General features: G+C 47.9%; 8 protein-coding genes across 8 annotated transcripts; 4 read left to right on the plus strand and 4 right to left on the minus strand.

Annotated features, from left to right (window-relative positions):
* Positions 1-377: 377 nt before the first annotated feature.
* On the minus strand, positions 378-1604 carry C8Q69DRAFT_172201 (hypothetical protein). Its single transcript, XM_028625774.1, has 2 exons — positions 1322-1604; positions 378-1254 (listed from the first exon to the last, which is right to left on the minus strand). Exons 1-2 carry the CDS (start codon positions 1451-1453, stop codon positions 601-603), a joined length of 786 nt encoding a protein of 261 aa, XP_028488099.1. The 5' UTR covers positions 1454-1604; the 3' UTR covers positions 378-600.
* Positions 1605-4976: 3372 nt separating this feature from the next.
* C8Q69DRAFT_442609 (hypothetical protein) lies at positions 4977-5616 on the plus strand (the record flags this gene model as incomplete). Its single annotated transcript, XM_028628851.1, has 4 exons — positions 4977-5026; positions 5069-5136; positions 5209-5464; positions 5526-5616. 4 exons carry the CDS (start codon positions 4977-4979, stop codon positions 5614-5616), a joined length of 465 nt encoding a protein of 154 aa, XP_028488100.1.
* Positions 5617-6959: 1343 nt separating this feature from the next.
* On the minus strand, positions 6960-8039 carry C8Q69DRAFT_442610 (hypothetical protein; the record flags this gene model as incomplete). Its single annotated transcript, XM_028628852.1, has 3 exons — positions 6960-7245; positions 7329-7449; positions 7871-8039. 3 exons carry the CDS (start codon positions 8037-8039, stop codon positions 6960-6962), a joined length of 576 nt encoding a protein of 191 aa, XP_028488101.1.
* A 591-nt stretch (positions 8040-8630) lies between these two features.
* On the minus strand, positions 8631-11385 carry C8Q69DRAFT_526041 (hypothetical protein; the record flags this gene model as incomplete). The annotated part of the gene is made up of 6 exons (XM_028633622.1): positions 8631-9347; positions 9413-9946; positions 10001-10269; positions 10329-10766; positions 10825-11291; positions 11371-11385. 6 exons carry the CDS (start codon positions 11383-11385, stop codon positions 9037-9039), a joined length of 2034 nt encoding a protein of 677 aa, XP_028488102.1. The 3' UTR covers positions 8631-9036.
* Positions 11386-12767: 1382 nt separating this feature from the next.
* On the plus strand, positions 12768-15592 carry C8Q69DRAFT_526042 (hypothetical protein; the record flags this gene model as incomplete). Its single annotated transcript, XM_028633623.1, has 4 exons — positions 12768-13221; positions 13339-15024; positions 15089-15196; positions 15260-15592. The coding sequence occupies 4 exons, from the start codon at positions 12768-12770 to the stop codon at positions 15271-15273; spliced, it is 2262 nt and encodes a 753-aa protein (XP_028488103.1). The 3' UTR covers positions 15274-15592.
* Positions 15593-16501: 909 nt separating this feature from the next.
* On the minus strand, positions 16502-19380 carry C8Q69DRAFT_172361 (hypothetical protein). The gene is made up of 3 exons (XM_028625776.1): positions 19048-19380; positions 16845-18936; positions 16502-16773 (listed from the first exon to the last, which is right to left on the minus strand). The coding sequence occupies exons 1-3, from the start codon at positions 19245-19247 to the stop codon at positions 16768-16770; spliced, it is 2298 nt and encodes a 765-aa protein (XP_028488104.1). The 5' UTR covers positions 19248-19380; the 3' UTR covers positions 16502-16767.
* Positions 19381-19814: 434 nt separating this feature from the next.
* C8Q69DRAFT_172242 (putative C6 transcription factor) lies at positions 19815-22524 on the plus strand. Its single transcript, XM_028625775.1, has 5 exons — positions 19815-20675; positions 20730-21167; positions 21222-21600; positions 21661-21796; positions 21854-22524. Exons 1-5 carry the CDS (start codon positions 20011-20013, stop codon positions 22282-22284), a joined length of 2049 nt encoding a protein of 682 aa, XP_028488105.1. The 5' UTR covers positions 19815-20010; the 3' UTR covers positions 22285-22524.
* A 1230-nt stretch (positions 22525-23754) lies between these two features.
* On the plus strand, positions 23755-25194 carry C8Q69DRAFT_442615 (pyridoxal phosphate-dependent transferase; the record flags this gene model as incomplete). Its single annotated transcript, XM_028628853.1, has 4 exons — positions 23755-23961; positions 24019-24349; positions 24381-24769; positions 24829-25194. The coding sequence occupies 4 exons, from the start codon at positions 23755-23757 to the stop codon at positions 25192-25194; spliced, it is 1293 nt and encodes a 430-aa protein (XP_028488106.1).
* Positions 25195-25436: the final 242 nt, after the last annotated feature.

Genomic DNA, 25436 nt, shown 5'->3' on the forward strand with positions numbered 1-25436 from the left:
GTAACTAGTTGTAGTTGAGTTTAGGTCACCTGACGACCGCTTTTGTACTTACTCCAAATATCCGCCAATAACTGCCATCTTTTTTGTTTTGCTCTTATGGAGGTCGACCTTACTACATAGCTCTCGAAGACCTAAAATGATACAGTTACATTAAAACCAGACAGAGAATAGCCAGACTACGCAAATATAAATCGTGGAAAAAAAAACATGGCATGACAAATCTCCTGCAAAAGAGGCCAGCTTTGGCTCAGACTCTGAAGGCAAAGATCAAATATAGCTCAGTTTTCCAGAACTAGTGAGTTTTCCACTATTCTCCTCGACCCGGTCAATCACTAAGCGGTGGAACTCTAGGGTAGAAACCTTTCAGCCAAGTGTCGAGGTCATAGGCTATATGCGCTGGCCCTCTGGCACATCAAAGAGGACCTGCCGGTATTACTGAAACTTGCTACCAGCGACCGCTGATGAGGCACGAAAGCACAGTTTGTATCGAACACTGGAGGGTTATTCTGGTTTGGTCACATGTTTGGTAGATGTTATGAATTGATTTGCTGAGATGGTTTTCTGGAAAGACAACACTACGTAGCTGTAGCTGAATGAAAATCACTGTTGAATAGGATTCCCCCTCATATCTATCGGCATATCTCTTCCTAAGCCGAGACGCTTTGAAATGCGTCGGTCAATGGGACCGAAATTCGCCTCACGGATTCGACCAAAGTTGTGGCTATACCATTCGACTGCCTGTCCATCCGGACAATTATCAAGGACATCATTGTCAACCTCTAAGTATCCTGTCATCAGAGATATCCAGGACCTCAGTGTCTCGCCCCACGCAGAAAAAGCTGTCTCTGTTCCTTCATCAATCGCAGACCTGACAAAGCTTTCCACTAGCGCCCCTTCCAATGGGTAGTGAAGATTGCCGTAGGTTTTATATCGTTCTGTTGGTGCTAGTTCTCTTCTTTTGCTCGAAGAGGGGAGAGTATCTTCTTGAAAAAGGTGCGCAAAGGAGTTCGGGAACAAGTAAAGCTGCAAGCTCTTTTCTGCTGGATCACCATCTGGATAATCGAATACTGCACAAGACCGATCCAAGCGGTTGTAGCCAGCATTTATTTCCTCCAACATCTGCTGTGGATCTGGATGGTTCTCCATAATTTCCGGAGGAGGGACACGATTTGGGACACTTCGGCAGAACCCTGCGCTTTCAAGCCTTTCAATGGCGGCTGTGTATTCGTCGTCCTGCACCACGATCATGGGGGCCTACAAGTATAGATGGTTAGCAGAATCATGACCAGGTTCACGCTTTACTACTAAAGGTACACATTACCCCAACAGCGATAAGAACGCCCAGATACCACATTGCAAGCGCTCCCCAAGGAGCCACATTGAACGGTTCAAGTGTTTTGCTTAGTCTTATTGAGAGCCTGTCGGGCTCGGTCTGTCTCATGCGCCTAAACATAGCTGTATTGGGCGAACAAATTCTGTCTGCTTCGTCTCGAACACGTGCAGCTTTTCAGTGGAACAAGGAATAACTATATGCTAATCAGGCGGAGGTTGGGAGGATGACAGATTGTAAATGGTTCGCGACGTAGTCTAGACTGGATAAGTAGTATTTAAGAAGGTACCTAGGTAAGTACCTAGATCACCCGCAATGCGCTAGTATTGCCCGGCTACCCTGAGTTTCAGGATTGTCCGTTCCGATGCTGACCTACAGGTTTAATTCGGAGCCTGACAGTTAATTTTATGCCTTCTTGGATGCGGTACTATATTTTACAATAGCTTAACAGGAAGAGGAGCCGTTTTCTCCGTTCTGCTTTCCCTGATTATGCTTCTGTATTGCTATTATATTGTCTATGAAATAGTTCTGTTGCACGCGACAGAAGTGGAAGAAATAATTTCTGTTGTATCGTTCTGAGTGAGAATATAGCAGAGCATCTCTAAGTAGACCCTTTGTCCTTGAGGACCATACATACGTAAATACGTAAACTCCTAGCCATATATTTCCTTCGCAGTGAAGCGTACTGCCTTCGGGCAAGTGGGCAAGTGGGGATTCTCCCTGAACACATGTGCAAGCCTGTTTTTCTGTTCTTTTCAGGCTAAATACGGACCTACCTTCGTGAGTTCGAAACAGCCCGAGGGCTTCTTTTTTATTTATTTTCCTTTTTTTCCCCTAAGAGAAAGCAGGGTCCTGAGTCCCTAGGAGATAAAATATTATTATATTGTACCCAAAGAATTAAGGAATTATATGCTCTGGCGCGTAATAATATATATGCCTAGCTGATAGTAGTTTAGTAAAGGCTTAAAGAAGCGTTATTGATTAATGAGAAGCTATAACTAGCTTATTATAGTCGGTCCACCCTCCCGCCGCAGAAGTAGGACCCGAAAATAGCTAAGCAGCTAGATCGAATACTTAAAGCAAGCTTTTTCCCGCTTCCTTTACCTTGTTCCCTGTCTGCACGCGATACAGGCGCCCAGAATCTATATATATTCGAAGTTGGAACCAAGACCACTTCCAACAAATTCTTCCTCTCACTTATCTCCGACTTCCTCAAGAAATAAACCTTTTTGGGGGGGTTCCGGGTTAATAAGACAAGCACTCCGTGGCCTGGCGGTCCAAGGAGCATGCCACTGATCCAGGATCAGTGGGCGACCGTGTAGGTCAGGGGGAGGCAGCAGAACTGCCCGAGTATGCGGATATTAAGGAGGAACTGCGCGGCGCGCTTGGCGAGCGTAGCGCAGCTCAGGATGTGATAATAGTCAGTCTCCCGTGGGGGTTTATCCCAGAGGATTTTGTTACGCTGATCGCTATAACTAGGACAGGTCGTGAGCACGTGGTTAACTATTTGCATACCGGCATCGCAGTGACACCGAGGCTCCGAGCTGAATCCATGGCGCCGAACGCAGCCCGATCTTGCCGGTTTGCATCAGTGTCGTGGGAAAGGCACTGCGCTCAGGCGGAGTCACGCTACAGGCGAACTAAGGCATACAAGATAGAGGATAAAGCATAGAATAGTAAGCAATCTGTAATAGCATAGTAGAGCTGAACTATATAAGCAGAAAGAGTGTGTAGTCTAAATACAGGGTGCTGGCGTGCAGCTGTATACTCGGGGCCGGAATAAGTAACTATCGGCCCTATTCGAAGCCTCAGGCATCAATGAGGTCATGGGTTCGCCGTGACACTAGGTGTCTGCGAATTTAATCAGACCTTAGAACCGCGAGTGAATTTATTCCCAAATGTGTGTATGGAGACATCTTTTTCGGTAGGTATCTTCTTGTCATTAAGAGTGGTACTATGCAGAGAGCCGTTATCCCGAACGTAAACTATCTCCTTGACCAGACGGACCCCAATGCGGGCATAATCCCTTGACATCCTTCGCGATTTGAACCAAGCATTGTTATGCGCAGGGCAAGGTTTTTGGAGACACATTTAGAAGACCGTCCGATACTGACGGTGTCTTTGTCCGAGGCAAAGGCCAGGGATCGAAAGGGGAGAGTGTCTGGCGAAAGTCTTGTTGTTGTAGGTTATATAGACCCTCTATTCTAACTCAGTTAGAACTGGGCGAAGCTCTTATTTCTCCAATCTTTCAATCTGGTATAAGCTAGTTCTTATTTTTTTATATATTTGAGCTTCTAGTATATTGGCAGGCGCTTATATCCTCCGTGTAGTATCTGGAGTCGGCAGGGATTTTCTCAGTATAGGTTGCCCTCTGGTTTCTTTAGGGGTCTTTTGCACTTCTAGGTGATATTAATAACTTCAATAAAGTAGTCTGGCACTTAGGGATTATATAGGATTATTATGTTATTATTTGTAGTAGTGTCTTTATAGTTAACTGGACCTCCCCTTAAAAATAGGGGTTGAAGCCTCTTCGATCGGACTCGGGTCGAAATTTTTAGTATTTGTGCGACCAATAAAACCACTAATTTATGATAGAATTGGACGCTAAAAATTCAATATATTGATAATTAGATCCTGTAGGATCGATTGGTCAATTCACGTCTAGTCATATCTAGACTAAAGCAGCCCCACACGATCTATGGTATTCAGGTCTCTCTCTCTCTTGAAGGCAGAGCTCTGATCGGGATAGAACTTACTGCTAGAGAATAGAAAAGGCCTAAGTCATAATATAAGTAATAGTAAATCGATAGAGCAGAGGATAAATAAATCCTAATAACATAGAAAATCGAAGGTATTCTTATTAAGATATAGAGAAGATCCAAAAGATCTGCAAAGCCTATAGGTATTTGTTGGAGACCCCCTTCGGTGGGCGCCGCAAACGCTCCTGCGAGCATGCGCTGCACCTGCTTATCGAACGGATCCACGCTGCCTGGCGGGCTCATAAGCCCGTAGCTTTACTGTTGACCTTAGATGGGGCAGGGGCCTTTGACAACGTTAATCACGAACGCCTACTTTACAACCTCCGCAAGCAAAGAGTTTTAGAGGAGATTGTCAACTAGATTAGCAGCTTCCTTCGGGACTGCTATATTATAATTACACTCCAGGAAGGCCCAATACTTGAACGCGAGTACTGCGAGCGTATAGTTTCTATCTAATCGTCGAATGCTAGCGAAGCAATGAAATACAGAGTTGTTTTTTATGCTCCTTCTTAGTAAATAATACTGTTATTATTGAATAGGGGGTAATTGCGCCTTAGGCCAGGCCCTGCTCTATTTAGTACTTGCCTCTGCAGCAGAGCACCTTCCTATACAGCGCAGCCTCCTCCGTCCTTAGGTCTATTCATAAGGGAGGAAAATCCAACCCCCCCTCCTCCCTTTTCCTATTCTTTTACACAACTCATCAGTGGCCATTCCACATTATCCACATTATCCATCTCATGAAGCACTGTTCCTTTTGCATCTTATCAGGAGTTACCGGCCGAAGGCTGATTTGGGAAAAGTAAGAAACAAAAACTGGAAAGTAAGTGGCTGCATAAAACGAGAGAGCTCCAAAGTTTAGAGTGATGGACGCAAATCCTTGCCCAATGATGAAGCTAGTAAAGAACAGGGAGAGTGAACTCACAGCCCGGAAAAGCCCGTGTGTCTCCTTGAGTGACACCTAACTTCCTGATACCTGCAGATGGCGTCGTCAGCCTGAACAAGAGATTGCCAATGATCTGTTCGTTTTCTGCGGATTTAAAGTTCCCGGTTAGTGCACTGTCTATAACCCCTTGATTGGAAATCATTGGCTCACTGTTGATAACTTCGCTAGTCTCACAGTATTCCACATTGGACTACTGGATTCTCGTCGATATTCCACTGAGTTAATGTTTGAAACTAGTTCGGACGAGCGGGGTGATTGGGAAACCTGGATGGGGTACAGTTCCGGTCCAAGAAGAGCAGCAATAGCAGCAGGTCTATGGTCAGCTGCACAGCGAGATATTATCAGGCCACTTAGCAAATACAAGACAATGTTCAGCTCAAGCCTACTTCTGCCACAATTTACTGTAAACGGAACGAGGGTCATTATCCTTATGTACGCAGATAAAACAGAAGTAGTACATGAAACAGTCTTATATTACCTACAGTACCTGTAGCCACTTTGGCTTCCTCCTCGTTGTCTTGTATAGGAGTAGCCACCTTGGCTTCCTCCTCGTCGTAGGTGTCTCACACAGGACCTCCCCTTAAAGTATCCAACACCTCTGAACAGTTGTTCAATTAACTGGCCCTATCCGTATGTCCTACCCCGAACTTAGCATGGGTAGTGGGAGCCATCCTGGCTTCTCCCTGCATCTAGCCGTCCATTCTGGATCTTCAGGCAGTGCCTCCTTCAATCTAGGACCAAGCCTGCAGTGTTCCCCATATTCAAACGTTCTTGGAGGCAACTAGCCTCCCACAGTGTCGGCAGAAGAGACCTTCGCTCCCTGCATCTTATCTCTTCCCATCTTTGATCTTCAGGCAATAATAGCTCCTTCGATATCATTGATCTTCAGGCAGAGCGTCCTTCGATCGGAACTAGAGACCCACAGTTGCTCGTACGCGGACAGAAACTCCAGGTATTCAAACTCTCGGAGGATAAAGGGATCAATTATTTCGAATTTGTGCGACTGCGAAAATCACCAAAACTAGGTAGACTTGGACGCTGAAAAATCACTCCATAAGCAAACAAACACCATAGAATAACATAGTAGAATCAAATCAAAGATACGACAAGTCAGTCAGCCTGTAGCTCAGGGGTTTGAACGAGGGCGACATAACCTGAAGGAAGCGGTAAGAAGCTTGCTTGATTACTAACTACTTAGGAAGCCACCGAAGGGGGTCTCCAACAAATATATTAAAGGCAGATTTAGTTAGACTTAGATCATATAATACTAGGTTATGTGACTATTTGTTATGTGACCATTTGTTATATGTACCTAGGTACCTAGGCTTTGCAGATCTTTGGATCTTCTCTATACCTTAATAAGAGAACCTTCGATCTTCTATATCATTAGGATTCATTTATCCTCTGCTCCATCCATCTACTACTACTTATATCACCTCTTAGGCCTTTTCGGTTCTCTGGCAGCGAGTTATGTCCTAATCGGAGCTCTGCCTTCGAGAGAAAGAGAGAGAGACCTGAATACTAGCTATAGATCGTGTGGGGCTGCTTTGGTCTGGGTACGACTAGACTTCGAATGTCGATCGAAAGGATATTCTTCAAAACTTATGCTGGTTAACCGCTGTCATTATGCCTCGTCGACACGCCCTCAAGGTTCGCTGTGAGTGTCAGTGGTTCGATAATGATGATAAGGAGCCAAGTGAACCCTCCGAGGAGCCTCCCACGAAGCCATCCACAAACAGTTTCTCTATACCCGACGACGATAAAGTGATCAAAATAGTTTATTGTTGGAGACCCCTTCCGGTGGTCCCTGCTGGGCGCAGGTTTCTGAGAAAGGGGGGGTGATTACAGTCGATACTCACCTCCATATGGAACTGTCATCTCACTCAGACTTAATCGATAAAACACCCTTCTACCATCATATCTAACGTTATGAATGAATGGTCACTCCCTCTCGATAATTGAAACCAACACGGAACCGCCATTTCTGCCACTGGACGAGATTCTCATTCGTCACGGTAAAGCTTGCACCTTCAGGTTGCACAACATGTAACGGCTTCAGATCCTTTCCGACAGGCTTCTTCAACAGATCAGGAAGATACTCATGTTCCACACAATGCGCCATAGGCGTTTCAGGAGGAGCGGTTCCATACTTCAGCCCATCTTCCGCTCCGCCAGATGCGAGAGTGTCCATGCGCACGATCTTGTTCTGGAATCTGTCGAGAACCAGCGAAATCGGAAGCGGAAACGCCATATTGGTTGCTAAGTATCTGGGTGGTTATGCGGTGCGCGAGCGTACAGATAAAGTTGCGAATACTTGGGAGTGTCAAGATCGGAGAACTTGTCTGAACCGTAGGGCCAAGTATCGCATTGAACCACGACGTCTTCAGGGAGGTGTAGTTTCTTGACAGCCTCTACGACTAAAGGGTCAATTCAGTGCCATATCAGCCATTTCTCGCGGGTCACCCCCTGGAGATTGTACATAATTAGCACTGTTCGCTCTTCTTATTCTTATAATTATGATTACTCTGCATGGAGTTACACATGCATAATATCCGACAAGACATGCGAAGCATATGATTAGGAAAGTACCCAAAACAAACCAAAAAAGGAAAAAGGAGAAGCTCACCTATCTATCGGCGAATGCTGCCCCTTCGCCGCCTTGAGCACCTCACCCTCAGTATCCGTATCCAAACTCACCACGCTCTCAAAAAAACTCCCTCCCATCTCCAATAGTATAAACTACCTCTACCAGACGTGGTACAAACGGTCGCGAACCAACTGGGACGCCTGCGCTCTCCGCGTCCAAGTAAGGCAGTAGTAATGCCTTGGGAGACTCACGGAGTGAAATGCTCTTGAATCGAATCGAGCATTTTGATCCTCTCTTTTCATGAACAACTCGAGAAATGATACGTGATGCTGTGCGGATTTCGTCCGGGTTGAGGTTTAGGAGGGGATGGGATCGGGTCGTTGTAGGTGTAGTTGTACTGGTGATATTTGCGGTAGCCATGGTATTCTATGCTGCGGGGGATGTGCGTAGGAAGGGCTGCTCTTCGAAAATGTGCCCTTTATATATCTGCAATTCCCACATCCCACGCAAGCACCCAGAATAGCAAACTGGATAGCTCATCAATCAGATAGGACGATATGTCCGATACGGCCTGTTGTGCCTATCAGAACTGCGATTGTTAGGCAGCGGGGTTCGGGGAAACGAGATAAGCAGAACAAACCCGCATCGACCTGCCCAGATGGATTGCTGACTATTGCATTCTCAAGACCTTTCCGCCATGATGGTTTGGGGCTTTCAGTATGAGTGGATTGATTCAGAGGCCGGCATTGACATTCAAATAAATCCCTGAGCATCAAGCCATACTTTCCCAGATGACCACCCGTTACGTTATCAAACTTCATCCGGGACTAAGACGATACCATTCCAGGATACTGGCATGAATCCCCAAGTGAGACGCTCTACAATGTTATTTACATAGGACAGATAATCATGGCTCTCAGACGTGGAGAATACGTTATAGTTGAAGTTATGACACTCTGGAAATATTCCCTGCTTTCTACAACCCCGGATCTCGGCTCTGAGAGCACTATTCTGGTTATATTGAAGAGAAGTTATTTATTATTGGCTGCATCTATAACAGATGGTATGGGGGAGTCCTGCCAAAGCCGACGGAGGGCCTCATCCATACTGGTATATCATTGCGCACATATCCTGGCCACATAATACATAATCGGCACAAAATAGATCAAAAAAGATAACATGACAAGAAACGGTCGTGGATATGTGATCAGAGACTGAATTTATACACGTCAATCATCAGAGGTAAAACAAAAAAGAAACTTCCGGACGCCTTCGCTCTCTCAAACCTCAGAAAGCAGGTTCAGAGTTGATGGACCTAACTGGCACAATATACAGAAATCGAGAAGCGCAGGCGGGCTGCAAACGGCCACCCATCAGAAAACTGGTGTATTATGGAGGAACGCCGGTCGCCCTGTTTTTATGCAATGCCCTGGGTTTCAAGGCCCTGCACTGCGTTGTACGAGTAAGGGAAGTCGACTAGCCCATCGAGAAGCCAGTTGAGAGGGTCAAAGACTTCGTAATTAGGCTCCATAAAATTGCTCGGCAGGCCAGAAACACCGCCGTTGGCAGGTGTCATCCCGAGGCCGGCTGATGGCATGGAGGGGGCTGGAGCCAGACTGGGATCACCACCACCAACAGCAGGAGTCGACGAGTTTCGTCCTGGAGCAGTGGAGGATGTTGCTGAATTATCCGCACTGGAGTCTGGGTTGGTCGGATTCTTGAGATAGGCTGTATAAATTGTTAGAAAAAAGAACACACAACACTACGTTTTCAGGCAGTACACTTGATCGTACCTTCGATATTTCTTCCCCTTGTCTGTGCATCTTCTCTCCATCTCCACACTGAATCATACACGAGCGACATGCTCATGCGGCAGCGCACCCTCAGCTGCAAAGAATCATCAATTTCGGCGTTACTGCCCGTAGGTCGCTGGCTAGGAGTTCCGCCAAGTCTCCACATTTGGGCAAGCACTTCAGCGAGCCGTTCCGGAAGATCGTTGTTAGAGACAGAGATAGCTCGAATGGCCCAGATGGTCCTGTTGAATAGATTTCTGCTGTACTCCAGATCGATGTGTGCCGCAAAAAAGCTCTTGCACAGTTTGAGAAGGGTGAAACCAGCAGCCAACATCATCTGATATATGTAATAAGGGGTATAAGAGAGCACTGGGCCGACATGGGTCTCAAGATTCAAAGCAGCTTCCAGAAATGCCGTCGTCGCGCTATGTAGAGACAGAAGACCTTCCCGGTAGTCTTTAGCTGTCGGGTTATCGAAAAAGGCAGACAGATGCAGATGTAGATTGGAGGCGCGCAAGTAGAGTTCAGTTATCGCTTGTAAAGTCAGATCCCGTACTCGCCACAAAGAATTGTGTTGACAAGTCTTACCGTCATTATCAGATCTAAGCTCATCTTCCAGATCGTCAAAGTCTCTGGACAGGAGAGAGACGACTGCAGACCGTTCACTGTCACTAGAGAGGCCAACTGGATCCCGTCGGTTGTTGTACAGCGCTTTTGTGATCTTATCGCAGAAATTCTCGATATCAAGCCTAGACCTGATGTCGCTGGGAAGCTTGAAATTGGGATCAGCGGATTCACCACTGGACAGAGTCCAGTCATACAACGTCGAAGGAGGTTGCCCGTAGCCAGTAGCAACCCTGGAAGAAAGCAGGTCAACACCCGTAAAATAATGCCGCAGGAGAACAAGGAGACATACCTCTGTGCGACAATGTTGCAGACGGCCCAGGTTCTCACTTTGTCTCTCAGTTCTTCCTCCATGAGTTCGATGCGGAACTTGCTGAAATCCTGGGTGTGTGAAGGCCGATGGAGACCAAGCTGCATTGCAACCTGCATCATCATTCCGCAAAGCATGAATGTAGGGTCGGTTGAGGTGCTGCTTGTGGGAAAAGGCCATGTGCAGAGTAGGCACAGAGGCTTAACCACATGGTAGCTCTGTGGGATGTCCGCTAGAGTACTCCAGACCAGTCTTGTGACCGGAGCAGCAAGTGAGTTTAGAAGATGAGAATCCGTTTGGTAACGACGGGCCCCGACACTTATGATTGTCCAGAAAAGCAATGGTGACGTGGAGTAATAGTCGTCCGGGGACTGGTCTCTGTCAAGGAATGGCAGAAACGGATGATAAAAGGTGAAGAATCTATACACAGTTAGCTGTTATGCAAGACGCCAAAATCAGGGCAAAGGAAAATCCATACAGATTGAACAACTCGGTCACCCTCTCTGGAGCCACCATAACATCTTCAATTCGCTTAAATTGATGGCCACCGTTCCTCATATAACTCGAAGAACCATCAAAGCCTGACCGCAAGTCCAGCAGTGATGCGACGGCCTCGTGTGAACCCATGTATTGGTCTGCGGACATTCCCGACGAGCCCTGGTAGACTCCGGCTGCACTGCTTATGGGCGTCGAAATGGACGGTGTCTCTTGCTTTGTCGGTGTCAGTTGCGGCTGCTGTTGATTCATGGACGCAGCAGCAGCAGCGGCGGCGGCGGCATTGGCGTTTGCAACCTGCTTCCTCAGCTCGATGATCTCCCGCTCCATTTCCGCATTGCGGCTGCGTTTGCCTATCCGCTTGAAGTTCGACTCGATTTTGCACTCGAGCTTGAGACGGCGACACCGAGAGCACGTCGTGAAGGGATCCTGAACGACATCGCACCGGAGCTGTGACCATGACCAATCAGTTAGCAACGCTGTTCGCAACTAAATGCTCTTCCTCTGCATCCAGACTATCCCGTCCAACGATAGCCAGATCCATTCTGCGCTCACCTTCTGCTGTCGACACTCATTGCAGGCCCGTTTCACTGGCTGCCTCCTCTTATCCTCTTGTCCATCATGGTCTTCTATATCGTCTGTACTCCCCGGGGAGCTATCGATCCCAGCCACCGAGACATTGCGCTTTTTCGCCTGTGGCAGACCCGATGACACCCCAGCAGTAGGAGAATGGCCAACCGTCCCTCTTATCGGACTGACTACTGCAGACGCATTGTTGTTCCTGTTCGGCCCCAGGACTTCCCCTTTCACCCCTCCACCTCCGATTCCGCTCGAGGAGCCCGCGAGAGACGCCACGCTGGGTAAGCTGTGAAACACGCAATGGCTAGAGCTCGGACGAGAAAAAAAAGATCAGCCGATCGGCCACGGACGAGCAAGAGGCCCAATTCGGTCCAGTCGCGGCGCAGTGAGAGCTATCTGGTATAGCTTACTCTGGACGATAAATTTATTTTCCTTTTTTTTTTTCCCTTCTCTCTTAGACTTGATGCCGAATGACTCGTTCTGGACCAAAGTCGGCGCCCCTCGACGATAGATGAGTAACCGGGGCCGAGTGGGGGTTGCGCTTTCCGATCTCGCTCGCCGTTTTCTGTCAGGTGACTCAGCCGCACGTGAGACTTGATGAGTCATCTATCTCCTATCTCACGTGATGCAAGTTATCTATCACGTTCTCCGCAGAGCCTCACTCAATAGTTATTAATAGCCCCGCAGATCCCCATGACCCAATGACGCAGGACTGCAGATTGACTATATCATTGCTTACTGCAACACTGCCTCATCTCGCCTCGCACGGCTGAATAGATACGGTTGCGACATTAGTACCTACTTATCAATTGCTTCTACTCTCTCTACAACTCTTCTGTGTGACTAAGTCTCTACTTGTGAATAACCAGGTTAGAAGACAACGTGTCGTGGATGGATAGGTACATAGAGAATACGACAGATATTATTGAACTGGTCTCGTGCTATTTTAAAACCGCGGAGCGTTGGGGGCCATTATTTGGTTGCTTTTTAGTCTCTAATCACCAGGCGCAGGGCTCAGAGCCTCAACATGCTCTACCCCTCGTTTTTCCAGCCTCATAAGGCGTGCTAGTCAGCCTTGATAGTTGAACTTTACATGCACCCCGAACTCATGCATATAAAGGCAGACATGGGTACTGCCAAGCTTGGAGTAAATAGATAATAACAGAGTCATATTAAAGACTTACATGAGCCTCTGAACCGTCCCTTTCGTTATTGATTTTGTCTCACAGCAAAGATTGGGCACTTTCGGCCGCTTATCTCAAGGATCAAGTTGTGCTTTCTCGACAGATCCTTGCTTGCGAGTATCATCAAGGAGCAGAAAATTGATGATCTGATCTTCCAACTGAGATGGAAGGAAATGAAGAACTAAATAGGCCACCTGCCTACGATGAAGTAGAGCACCTGGCTGGGAACATCCCACCTCTGGATCTGAGCAAAAGCGCAGGGTCTGCGCAGACTTCAACAGTCACCAAAGACCAGTGCATTGTCCATTTGAAGTTCCTTGCTGCTCTGGCTGATCTGCGCGACACCATCGGTAGGGAAGACAAATTATTCGGCATTAAAGATTCTCAAGCCGACAGGATTCAGGACGACACGCGAGGAGCCCTCGTGCGGATTAGGGAGAAACGATGGGCTGTTTATACATCGAGAGCTGTTTACCGTTTTGCGCTCTGGTGGGAACTCTGTGTGCCCACATCTGGTCCACTTCCCACTCTGGAGGACTTGACGAAGTCGAGCTATTACGCTGTCACCAATTGCAAGCATCGGGTGTCTTGGAATAAAGACAATATGCCGCCTCTAGGTGAGTTGAGCAATAGTGGAGTTGCTTGAAGTGGTTTTTATTTTCTTTTTATTTTCTTTTTGACTTCCCACTTCAAATTCGCAAGAATAGAGCGGTCCTGACTAACATATATTCCAGATGTCATGATGGTATGGCATGCATATATGCTCAATCCTAGATCATTCCTCGAGGACTGCATTCGCAATGCCAAAATGAGCTTTTGGGCCTCTGGATTCCCCTGGGATGTCATAAACGACTGTATAGATAATCAAAGTTTCAACTACGTGGTAGGAAATACTGCTAGGAAGAACTTTGAAGAAAAAACCGGTCTTAAATGGGACAACCTTGACGATCCACCCAATCGACCCGTCCAATGTCCATCCTGTCAGGTCCCCGTATTCGTTCCCTGGACCGCTGGACGGATGGGCAACAGTTCGTCGAAACTATTCGAAGATTGCTATGGTTACGCCGACAAGAACTTTCAGGCATACTGCCATGTTTGCAATTTCTCTATCAATCATGAGAAGCTCAGAGTCGCCAAGTTCAAGAGGGATCTGGAGGCATTGATGAGAAAACACCGACCGATGCCAGGTACGGTGTACACTCTCGAAGGCATTCCCGAAGCAGTAGTGCCGCAGCGACTCCACGGAGAGACCTTCCCAAACTGTCTGATGATGACTCTGGGAGATGATCTACTTCGGCTGGCTGATTCGAAATCAAACTCTTCCACTACCATGGTAACAATACGCGACTTTTTCGAAGACAAGATCAAGAACCAAAATATTATTAGAATAGCGAAAGATTCATCGCGTGGAGTACTATCACGCGATGAGAGGATTTGTTTACGCCGGATGATGTCCCGCTACTGGGATAACAATAGTCAGTTTGCCCTTGATCTTGTGGGAGCCGTTATCCGCCAAGGGACATTCGTTCAGAAGATGGATGATATCGACTGGTTGCATTCGCCTGCTCTTGTGGCGACTATGGATCGTCTTATAGAAAAATACAGGATCTTCTTCAAAATAATGACAGATCATCCAGGCCGTATGGCTGTCCCTACACTCGATGTTGATCTAGCTTGGCATACACACCAGCTTTCTCCCCCTCGATATTTCTCCTTCTCGGTAATGCAATCGTCTTTAAGGACTTTCATCGATCACGACGACAAGGTCGAGGAATCCAGACTCTCCGACGCATTCGCATGGACAAGCAAAGCTTACAAAAAGGTTACCAACGGAGGGATCTACAGCGAATGCACCTGCTGGTACTGCGAAGCGATTCGAGTCCCTGATCTCGGGGGCATCTTCGTCTCCAGCGCCACAGCTAGAGCCCGTGAAGCGGCTGAGAACTTGCATAACAGGCCCGACATCTCTTCAAATCCATTCAAAAATGCGCACATCTCCGCTCACAACGCGGTACATCCGCCAGGGACATCATTTGATCGAGCCAGTCTTAAGATTATTCAACTCAAGAACCTCCACGACAAACACCGTCGGAGGGCAGAGAAGCGAAAGCGCAAGTCTAAGCAAGGACAAAGCTCCGAGAAGAGTGCCCACGAGCAGCGCGCTTATCAAGATATACCCATTGTTTGGGGATACGCATATGCCCCAGGTCTCTATGGGCCGTACATGTGTGATCCAGGAATTAGTGCAGATGCTTACCCGCATAATCCATCATGCATGAACACTACTCCTGGCGCTGCTGGTAACTGCGTCGGAGGAACTTGCGGAGGTACAGTGGCCGCTGGCGGCTGTGGAGGATATACAGTGGGAGGTTGTTCAGGTGGTGTTCCAGGAGGCTGCGGCAGTGGGTCTGGGGGTTTTGGTAAGTGTCTCTGCAACCTTCGATAACTCAAACCAGACTGTCCGCTAATATACCTCTTACATAGCCGGTGGAGGCTGCGGCGGCTCTGGTGGTGGTGGTTGTTCTGGTGGTGGTGGTTCTGGTGGTGGTGCTGGTTGCGGCGGAGGTGGTGGGGGAGGAGGCGGCGGCGGCTGTAAGTCAACCTCCCCTATCCTTACAACTTCAATCTCGGGGCGACTCTGACCATTATCTATAGGCGGTGGTTGTTAGCTGATAAGAGTGAACGCTTTTCATGCTATTCTAACGAATGCTTTCTTTACGTCATGACCAGCAATTCCTAGCTACCCATTTATTTGATTCTCCCCCTTTCCTTTACGTGAGCAATCTTTCTGTTTCGAGTCTTGGTTCAGCGTAACGGAATCTTGCTTTAATTTCGAGTCCCATCTATACCTAGTCAATACGTTACCCTTGATTGTACCGTCTAGCCGCGTCAACTAGGCCCGAGAATCCGATCGAATGAATATTCTTTTGGGAGTCTACATCTACTCTACCTTCTATTCTAAAGTCATCATTACAGAGGTCTGAGAACATTTAGTGGAAGTGAAGCACTGAGACCGTATATCTCTGTCCTGCTGCGTAAATAATACAAAACGAATGAGATCGCCAAGATGGAAGGCATTGTAAATCAGCCTCCCTGAGTCCTTGCGCGGGGTATATACAAAACATCGTATCCTAAATGTATAGACCAAGAACTGTCATAATATAACATAAGAACATAAGCGAACCGGCATAAAGAGTGCCATCGATACAAGGTTCCTTGGCAATCACATCACCAGGCACTTGCTATTTCTTTCTCGTCGCTCTTGAATCGTTTGTTCGTTCCACTGCTCAATTCGTAGTCTCCACTCTTCACTCCTTCCGTCCCCTGGTGATCTTCCATATAGGGGGTCTGTCGACGCCCTATTACCGGGAGCCATAGAGCCCAAAGCGTCATGGGATCGTCTACGAGAATCCTCATCTGGTCGGTGAGCCCCATATTGGGGTTCAAGGCTCTGAAGACCATTCGGCTGATTACGGTGAGGTCGCCGAGCATGAAGATCTGGAGACGACAGCGAGTATGCATGGTAGTTTTCTGTTGAACTGTTATTTTGCGAGTGAAGAGGGCGTGGCGGGAAAAGTGAGACTCGACGTAGTTTCGAAGACAGCGTCGATTTCTGGTTTCGTGAAGGGGACAGCAGTCGTGGAACAAACAATCTAGGACGAGATAAAGTGCGCCTTCTCTCAATGCCTTCTGTCTGAGTTTCTCTTTGTGACTGAGGAAGAGGAAGCTCCAAAACAGGAACCACGCGTGGGGCTACCGCCGGCTCCGAGGGTATAGGAGCTGGTAAATCAGCTGGTTCTTGCAACGTCGCACCAACCACAGATTGCTCCATGGGTGATACTGGAGAAGCAGCAACAATCTGAACCGAAAGTGATTCTGGATCACGCACCTGGCCAGTTGGACCGGACCACGGCTCTGTATTCAGGTGCACATTATCTGATGGTCCAGCCGTTACTGTAGCGGCAGCAGTAATGGCACTATTTGGTTCAGGAATATAGTTGGCAGATTGCACAGAAGCTGCCCCTGTGAGATTATTGACCTCGGCAGAGGTGGAGGACCAATAGCCGCCTGATCCCTGGAGCCTTCCTCTCTGCCAGTCGTCCTGCGACCCATGATCGGGGATTGGAGATTCTCTAGAGCTTCTTGGTCTCCTGGGAGCCAGCCTAGCTCTAGAATTTGTGTTAATTGGACCAATAGTTGTTCTTGATCGCATGATTGTGTTCTGGGCAAGGGTCCCTACGCTGCTCGTGCCAGCCCTCTCAGATTGGGAAGGCAGCCCACCGAGGCTTTGGGCAGGGCCTGTAACAGCTGGAAGTAGTAGTCGCCTGAGATGTTCTGGGAGAGGTCCATCTGGTTCGCGAGTGTAAGGAGGAGGTGGTGGGACCCAGTTGTCTGCATCGCTCTCATGAGGAACCTGCGGTTCGATCACTGGATTACTCCCAGTGTCGCGATATCGCGTATTATATCGACTCCGACTTGCTGCTGCAGCTGTAGCTGCCCTCTGCAGGGTATCGCGTGACCTAGGTTGAGCATTGTCGTAGGGCACATCTAGCATTTGTGTGAGATGACTGAATTCCATGTCCGTTGGGGAGCTTGGCTGGGAACGGCTCGCAGTGCTGGTGGTCGAGAGAAGCTTTTGAGGGCTTCTCGTCGCAGCGGGGAATGATTCACGCGGCCTGCTTGGACGTTGGCTGGTACCATGTCGCGGGGAACCTATAAGACGGCGAAACTGGGTCCTTCTTCTCTCTAATTCCACTTCAGTGTCAAGACTAGGGCTCTGTTCTCTCAGAAGCTTGGGTTGCGTCTCTCCGACCTCAATCGTTATTTCCTTCATCTCCCCGTCAGTCGGAGATCGCTCAAAATCCATGATTAGAACTCTCCCTCCATCAATGGGGACGTTTTCTCCGCCTAGCATAGGTGAAGATACCCCGCCAGGGGCCACTGCAACTAGGCGCCTGCATCTCAACCCATCGCCCTGAGATGCCCCTCGTGGTAAAACCCATTTTGCAGCCGTTATCCCCTCCATATCGCTCAACTTATGCCCGTGCAACAGTATACCCGGTTGGTTGATTCGATCTTGGAGCCCGCTTGCATCATTCTGCATATATCCATGTTCCTCTTCGAAATTTTGAACGCCGTTGTCCAGACCGGCGTCAGATGTCTCGTTAGCCTGTCTGGATTGACTTAGAAAGGTAGCAGGATCACATTGTTCAGGTAGGCCATATAACCACAGACCCGAGCCTCGAAACCCCAGAGCAACAAGTTCACCTTCCGAGTCTGTTGCTGGGACCATGAGCGGCTCTGTCTCTTGTAATGACCCATTTGAATGTGGGCCCACAAAATGCACGCTTGCAGTTCGCGCGTTATTCACCCTCACAGCTCGAAATGTTTTAAGGTGGGTATCATAACCAATAACCCAACTACTATTACCATCCGGGTGGTGAGGGAGCAAGCACATGTGGCTGTAGCCCGAGATAACATCAGGAAAGAGTATCTGTCTCGTCCACATGTGACTCTGGGCCTCTCTTGTGGCTAGGCCTATCTCAGCGTCAGGGTTGAATAGAGCTGACACTGCGACGGTGCTAGGCTTGGTGACATCAGCGGACGATCCAAGCAGCAAGGTGCCATCGCATGAGAATGAGAGAATATCCACGGCAATGCACCTCACAGCTCGTCGCTCGCTTGCGAGAACATTCTCTCCTACAGAGCAAAATTCAATACCGCTGTCATATGCAATAGCGATAATGCTACCACTTGGAGACAGTGCAAGGGCTCGCGGGCTTTCATCCAAAGTAAGGACTTGAACATGCTTTGCCTCGTCATCTGTAAGGCGATATATATTCACTTGGTGTTTAGATGAGACCACAGCAAGAAGAGAGCCATCATCAAGGATCGCTGCATCTAACGGTCGTCGTAATGTCTTGAGTTCATGTTTCACACTGATGAAACGCGACGATAGATCAATGACGAATGTTCTAGAGGAGCTTAGGCTGAGAAGCATTTGTCCGTTGGAAGAAAATCGGAATCGAAAAGCTTCCCCGAATGGGAAGGCTGTGGAAGAGCTGGAGTTTGATATCAATTTAATCAGTGTCTTTCGCGGCCGAAGGAATGCTTCGAATGCATTCCTTCTGATCTCGCACGCAAATCTGGCTTTCAGTCTCGGAAGGTCATCCGAAGTTAAAGAGCCAGATATCATGCCACTTGTAAGTGAAAACGAAGGACAACGGGACAGGTGATAAGCGTAAAGCGGCGCCGAGTCTGAGAGTCGTTTCCATTGTCGGTTCAGAAGGCACAGTGACGCAAATGAATTCGCGTCGACAATGTAAAGGATGCTGGGTAGCCTCAGTAGCAATTCCACCGATAGAGATCAGAGGCGCAGATACAGAAATGAGATCTGGGCGGGTGGAAGTGGCGTTCGCTTTCTGGGACGGGTGAGCACTCACCGCAGAATTACATGCGAAGGTAAACGATGGAAAGACGAGCGCGTATGTATGTGAAGATCCGCAGGTATATCCCTTGACACTTGATGGCCGTAGCTTGGACCATCGACTGCTGCAGTTGTGGTCTCATCTTGAGAATGCAGCTGTTTGGCAACTGTGCCCTTGTCCTCTTCTCTCCCAGACGAAAATACCCTCTCGGGCATGGTCACAGCGGACTTTCTATGTCCACTATCGGACAGAGGTATTGTGACTCAGTAGTGTGAGTTCAGATATCTGGAGCAGGACACATGACGACGTCAAGAAGGTCTCATTTCCTGTCTCTGGGTGACTGCAAGAGATAGACCGCTTTCCTTTGAATAATGGATGTTCACTGTGGATGTTCGCTGTGGCTGTGTCATGTACATAAAGTCCTATGCATGCATGGAGCTCCGTTCCACGTTGCACCGTGCAAACGACTAAGACGCCAAGAGTCAGGTCTTCCGAATATTCTCTAGAGGAATTGACGATGAGAGAAACACTAGCATCAACTCTGGAGATGAAACGCGGTCTGGAGGTGAAATATAAATAGAGCATTTAGGCTCGTCACCTGCAGGGCTCTCCCACCCGGCGTGCTGTGATTGGCTTGGAGCAATGACTAATCGATGACTCATCTGACTTCCCCACGATCGCGATACCGAGATAAAGATGATGATAGGCTTCAAAGACTGTTCCAGATGTATGCGTATCCTTACAGCCAACAGTCTGAGCTACGTCTCCGTGAATATGCTTCTTCGAAGATCGGCATGTGTGTCGCCTTGAAGTTCTAGTGGCCGTTGACGATTATGACTTCGTTCACTTAGATCGCTTGACCTCGGGTAAGGCCCGAATTTTCTCCAACGGGTGAATAGTATTGCAAGTACAGGGCCATATGGCCCTTTTGTGATTATGCGCGTGTTATCAACAAGGACGAATATAATCTAGCAAGCTATGTCGAATACTGTGTCTGTGCAGAATGGCGTGGCCCCCAAGGCCCAGCCAGTGACATTCAATGCTGGGTCACGGCCCTATCGGTCACACAAAGTGAGGGCTTGCGATCTATGTCGGAAACGCAAGGCTCGATGCACGGTTGATATCCCAGGGCAATCATGCCTTCTATGTCGGGTTCAAGGAGCCGACTGCCATTATCGAGAGGAATCGAGTCAAGATTCCTGGCCAGTGGAGCAACTGGCGGCAGGCCAGAAGCGCAAGCGCACGCCAGAATTGACGCCCACACCACCCCAGGATGGAAGTAGATCTCCATCGGACAGGATATACGGCCACTCTTTACTCCACAGGGAAAGTGGTCGCCAGAGTTCATCAAGGAGTCGTGGACCTGAGGACCCGAAAAATGAATCGGTCCACATTGTCGGCCCTGTCGCAGCAGAGGATGCGCAGGTTATTGAAAAGTTCATGCCTCCTGAACGATCCAACAAGTCCCCGGAATCAAGGAAGAATCCTTACAATGTCTACTCTAACGACCCGCGGAAACCAATCCTCTATACCACCGTCTCAAGACGAAGACAGGGTATGCGCATGGGCAATCCTCCGGGAGAAAATCAGAAAGAAATCTTGGAACAGATCCTTGGACCCTTCAAGGATGACCTTGTGAAATTGTAAGGTCCCCATTATCCATTTTTGTGTTATTGGTTCTCTAATATTCCGTGTAGATTCATAGAAAGATCCAATCAGTGCTTCCCAATCTTTGACGGGGAAGCCTTCTGGGAGTCATACTTATCGGGTTCCACAGATGACCCTCCAACAACGTTGTTATGCCAGGTTTACGCGATGTCACTGGTATATTGGAAACATACGCCGAAGCTTGCACGGCATCCAAAACCAGACGTCCGGTATGCGGTGAACCTCACAGTGGCGGCGCTTCATGAAGACTTTTCAGCGCCAGGCTTGTCAACTATCGGTGCCGCTCTGATCGACCTCACGGGGAGACCAATCTTTTCCATGACTGGAAATGCAATTAACTGTGGTCGTACAGTCTCTCTCGCTCACTGCCTTGGACTAAACCGTGATCCGAGCAATTGGAAACTATCCGCTCAAGAGAAAAATCAACGAATTCGGTTATGGTGGGGAGTTGTTATCGTTGACAGGTGGTATGCTTTATCGTAGAACTGCACTCGGAGTGACCTCAGCTAATGCTAGGCCAGGGGGAGTTTTGGGCATGGAGTACCGCCCTCGATCTCGAAAACCCAATACGATGTTCCTCTCCCGACAGTGGATGTCCTAGTTCCGTCAAATGACCGAAATCCCCAACGTGTGAAGAGAGCCTATTGTTACATAGCATTATGCCGGTTGACCGAGATCTTGGGGGAACTGCTGCCACTTGTTTATGGCCTTCAGCCGAAATCAGTGAAGGAAACATCTAAAAGACTCCGGCATATACGAACTAATTTAGACACATGGGAAGATTCTCTTCCAGACTGGCTGAAGTCTCCACAGCGATCTGATGCACCTGTTAGTGGTGCCTGCAGTCTACAGCTCGGCTTTCTAGCTCTGAAGATGCTCATCTGCAGGGTTGAACTACATGTAAGATTACCCGTGGACTCCTTGGGATTATTTGAGCCGCATTTGACACATTTTTCTCAGGAAATCAACAACTCAGACACCGAAAATCCCGAGGCTAGGAGATATTTCCAAACAGAATGTCGAAAATCCGCAGAGGAAATTGTGCAATTCATCTCATCACTACGAAAAGAGAACTTTCAAGAATTTTGGCTACCATGTATGTTGTCATCAGTGGTCTCCATTCCGGTGTGCTAGGTACCTGACAGCTTTTCAGATAGCGCATTCCACCTCACGTCAACCGCGACATTGCTCGTCAGATGTGCTCTGGAAACGACGGACCCTGAAGTTTCTAGGTCATGCCTTGCCAATGTCGATTCCTTCCGCTCCGTGCTCCGCCGTGTGAGAGACGAAGAGGACTGGGATGTCGCCGACATGTGTCTCGACCATTGCGACAAAATTCTACACCGAGCTCCCAGCAACAACAGTCATGCAGCTGGCAGCTCGGATGTGCGACTCACCACTGCCGCGCCTGAACCTTCAACGGTCAACCCAGCCGCTATAGCACTGCCAGAAACACAGACGCACAATGAGATTGTGGACGATATGATGTCTATCTCTGGAACATTCGGGACTATGGATGGCTTCCCCTTTGATATGACAGGTATCTGGGACGTAACTGGGTTTCAAGATGCCAATTTCACATGATCTCGTTTAGCCCGCTCCGGGTTTGGTGAAGCTATTTATTGTACCTGTCATATATCCGGCCATGCATTTTCTGCTATATCTCAAGCGAGATCTTTATCATATGTGTATTAATTGATCTTCTAACATGTCTGTCTCCGATTGAGAGCAGCGAGCTATTTCAAGTTTCACGACATCACCACGAAAGTTCAACCTTAGTGCTGGAGCGAATACAAAAGAAAGCCAGGCATCGATGCATTACCACCGCAGTAAAAATTGCGGTCATTGTTTGAAGAAGAATAAGATGCAATACTTTGCAATACAACAACTCTCCTAATAATGAGTACCCGTTAAGAAATCGAATCGCGCCCTCTCGCTTCCTTACCAGTGCTGTCCTTGTGATCTGGTCATTGAAAATATAGTACGTAGTAACAAAGTATAGTATGGCAAGTTCTCTCCGGGCCCACACCAGTAAGACGCAGTCACGCCACCACCGCTGGGTTCTAAGGAGTGAAGGAGGTACATAATTGCGAAAAAGGAACACGGATGTTGCAATAATAGAAACAGTCTAGCCAGGAAGAAATACAATCGTCGCCTTTCATACTTTGCAGGCTTAGTCCTGGAAATAACTTACTTAACACACGTATAATCATAATCCGACAGGAGTCGGCTAGTATAAGCATCATCTTCAATCTTTCATTCCAAAGAACTCCATCAACCGCGAACCCCAAGAATCACCCCAACAACAACAATAATAACAAAATTAGCCCTTCAGGTGACAACTCACTAAAATCAAAATAATAAATAAGCAATATTAGGAAAAAAACAACCAAGCTGAGTCAGCGAGTTCTAGAACCGATTCTGTTGACGTAAAACCACACGCCGATTATAACGACTCAAGACGCCGTCTCGGTTTCCATCGGCTCTCTGCGCTCGCCGACCCACCGCTGTACTTAAGGCTTTCTCCGAAGATTCTCCAAATAATGGGAACCATTGGTTCTCTCTCGTGGTAGCTTAGACGCAAGTTTCCGTGTGATTTGATAAAAGAAAATGCGCAAGGAGAATTAAAAAAAAAATTTTTTTTCTTTTGGTTTCTGTCCCTGAGGGGAAAGCCTATTTCTTGTTGTTTGATGGTTAGAAATACTATAGAGAGAGGCTGTTGTTGGAGATCGCGCTCTATGATTATTATTGACTAGGTTCATTAAGGTCAAGCATTATTTTTCTCCCCAGCATATATTCATTATTATTCGTGCTCTTTGAATATCAAGGGATCGCTCCCCCGCAGCGAGATAGTGCCTCTTTCCTACGCCATACTGTTACGTATTGGATCCACCGGCGACACGAGGAGTCATAACTACTACTAGCTGACGGTTTTACTTATTATTAACATACGGATAAGATAAACTTGCCTGTAGCTGCTCGGACTGTTTTGCGTCTTCTTTTCCTTCTTTTTCAGTAATCTTTAATCGGAAACAAAATCTACTGGTTGCAGTCATGGCGCCCAGCATTATCAATGATGTCCCAGGGACTTCGGTTGCGCTGAAGAAATCAACATCGACTGGCACGAATAATGAAATTACGGCGGAGGACGGACCGACCTTCAAATATACATCTACACAGAAGTTGAAAAATGCGCAACGGCAAATTGCCAATGATTTCCGGTCTGATGTGGTTACGGTTCCGACGGAGAGTATGATGCAGGTATGTATAGCACCACGAGTCTACGAATCTGGAGCTAATTGAAAAAAATTATAATAGGCCATAATCGATGCCTCCGTACAGGATGATATCTATAATGAAGAGGGAGATCCGTCCGTCAACGCTCTACAGGACCGTCTTGTTGAATTAACCGGCAAGGAAGCTGGTCTATGGACATTGTCAGGAACGATGGGAAACCAGATCTGTCTACGGACACATCTCACGCAACCACCACACTCAGTACTCCTCGACTATCGAGCGCACGTCCATAATTGGGAATCCGGTGCTCTTCCCGTTATGTCCCAAGCGTCTGCGACGCAGGTATACCCTGCTAATGGGGTACATCTGACCCTGGACGATGTTAAGAAACATATCATTGCGGATGGGAATAGTACGTATAATATAACCTTTCATCTAAACAGGAGCGTCGGGAGAAATGGATAAAAAAACAGAATCTGACTTCGCCTCAACAGTCCATTTCCCTCCTACTCGCGTCGTCTCCCTTGAAAATACACTCAGCGGAACGATCCTCCCCCTGAAGGACGCAAAAGAGATTTCCGATTTCGTTCGCAATTTCCCCGTCCCGGAAGGCCAGAAGCCAATCGCAATGCACTTGGATGGAGCACGTCTCTTCGACGCCGTGACCGCAGAAGGAGTCAGTTTGAAAGAATACTGCGCCTGCTTTGACAGCATTAGCATTTGTCTCGCAAAAGGCCTTGGAGCACCTATGGGTAGCATCATCCTGGGCTCTAAACGGTTCATTGAACGTGCCAAATGGTTCCGAAAGATGTTCGGTGGTGGAACGCGGCAGGTAAGTAAAACATATTTTGTCCATAGACAAGACAGGTCTCAAATGCTGACAATTATCAGCCGGGAATGATGGCCGCCGCCGCTCACGCTGCTCTCGAACATACCATTCCTCTCCTTCCCGGCGTTCATGCCCTTACCAAGAAGACCGCCGCTTCCATTGCTGACCTGGGCTACACCATCAGTCTCCCCGTGCAGACGAACATGATCGTTTTGGATCTCGCAGCGGACGGTATTCCCGCGGCCGCATTCCTCAACTATGGCAAGAAGCACGGTGTTACTGTCTTCCCCAGTGGACGGTTAGTGTTCCATCATCAGATCACGGAGGATGCGGCATCCCGCTTGGTGGATGCACTGAAAGAGCTCATGGAGGATAAGAAGGCCGGGAAGGAGCTGGAGAGCTACAAGGTTAGCGGAGGATATGTATGATTTGATATTTAGTTAGGGTTGGTTTCCTTTATTTTCATTATACCTCAGGTTTGATTATATAATGTCTGAGTCGGGTTATTTTGTCTCGATCATGGGATCACGAGCTTGAATGTAATGAGCTTTCAGCAATAGAAGTGAGTGTAACGAAGGATACGACAAAGACTGAGATGGGTGTAGTTTCAACATGGTCGTCGGTGCCACTTCATAAGTAAGGGAATGCAGATAAAATGATATTAGAAAGG

Source organism: Paecilomyces variotii (genome assembly GCF_004022145.1).
Source record: "Paecilomyces variotii strain CBS 101075 chromosome Unknown C8Q69scaffold_2, whole genome shotgun sequence".
Lineage (NCBI taxonomy): Eukaryota > Fungi > Ascomycota > Eurotiomycetes > Eurotiales > Thermoascaceae > Paecilomyces > Paecilomyces variotii.

What these genes read in the sequence shown, in the direction of transcription:
- C8Q69DRAFT_172201 (XM_028625774.1), bottom strand. Translation starts at nt 1,453, where the DNA reads ATGTTTAGGCGCATGAGACAGACCGAGCCCGACAGGCTCTCAATAAGA. An exon ending in GCGTTCTTATCGCTGTTGGG is followed by an intron (nt 1,255 to 1,321) that starts GTAATGTGTACC and finishes CTATACTTGTAG; the next exon opens with GCCCCCATGATCGTGGTGCA.
- C8Q69DRAFT_172361 (XM_028625776.1), bottom strand. Translation starts at nt 19,247, where the DNA reads ATGCCCGAGAGGGTATTTTCGTCTGGGAGAGAAGAGGACAAGGGCACA. An exon ending in CCTTCGCATGTAATTCTGCG is followed by an intron (nt 18,937 to 19,047) that starts GTGAGTGCTCAC and finishes GAGGCTACCCAG; the next exon opens with CATCCTTTACATTGTCGACG.
- C8Q69DRAFT_172242 (XM_028625775.1), top strand. Translation starts at nt 20,011, where the DNA reads ATGTCGAATACTGTGTCTGTGCAGAATGGCGTGGCCCCCAAGGCCCAG. An exon ending in GTTGTTATCGTTGACAGGTG is followed by an intron (nt 21,168 to 21,221) that starts GTATGCTTTATC and finishes ATGCTAGGCCAG; the next exon opens with GGGGAGTTTTGGGCATGGAG. An exon ending in TCAAGAATTTTGGCTACCAT is followed by an intron (nt 21,797 to 21,853) that starts GTATGTTGTCAT and finishes ACAGCTTTTCAG; the next exon opens with ATAGCGCATTCCACCTCACG.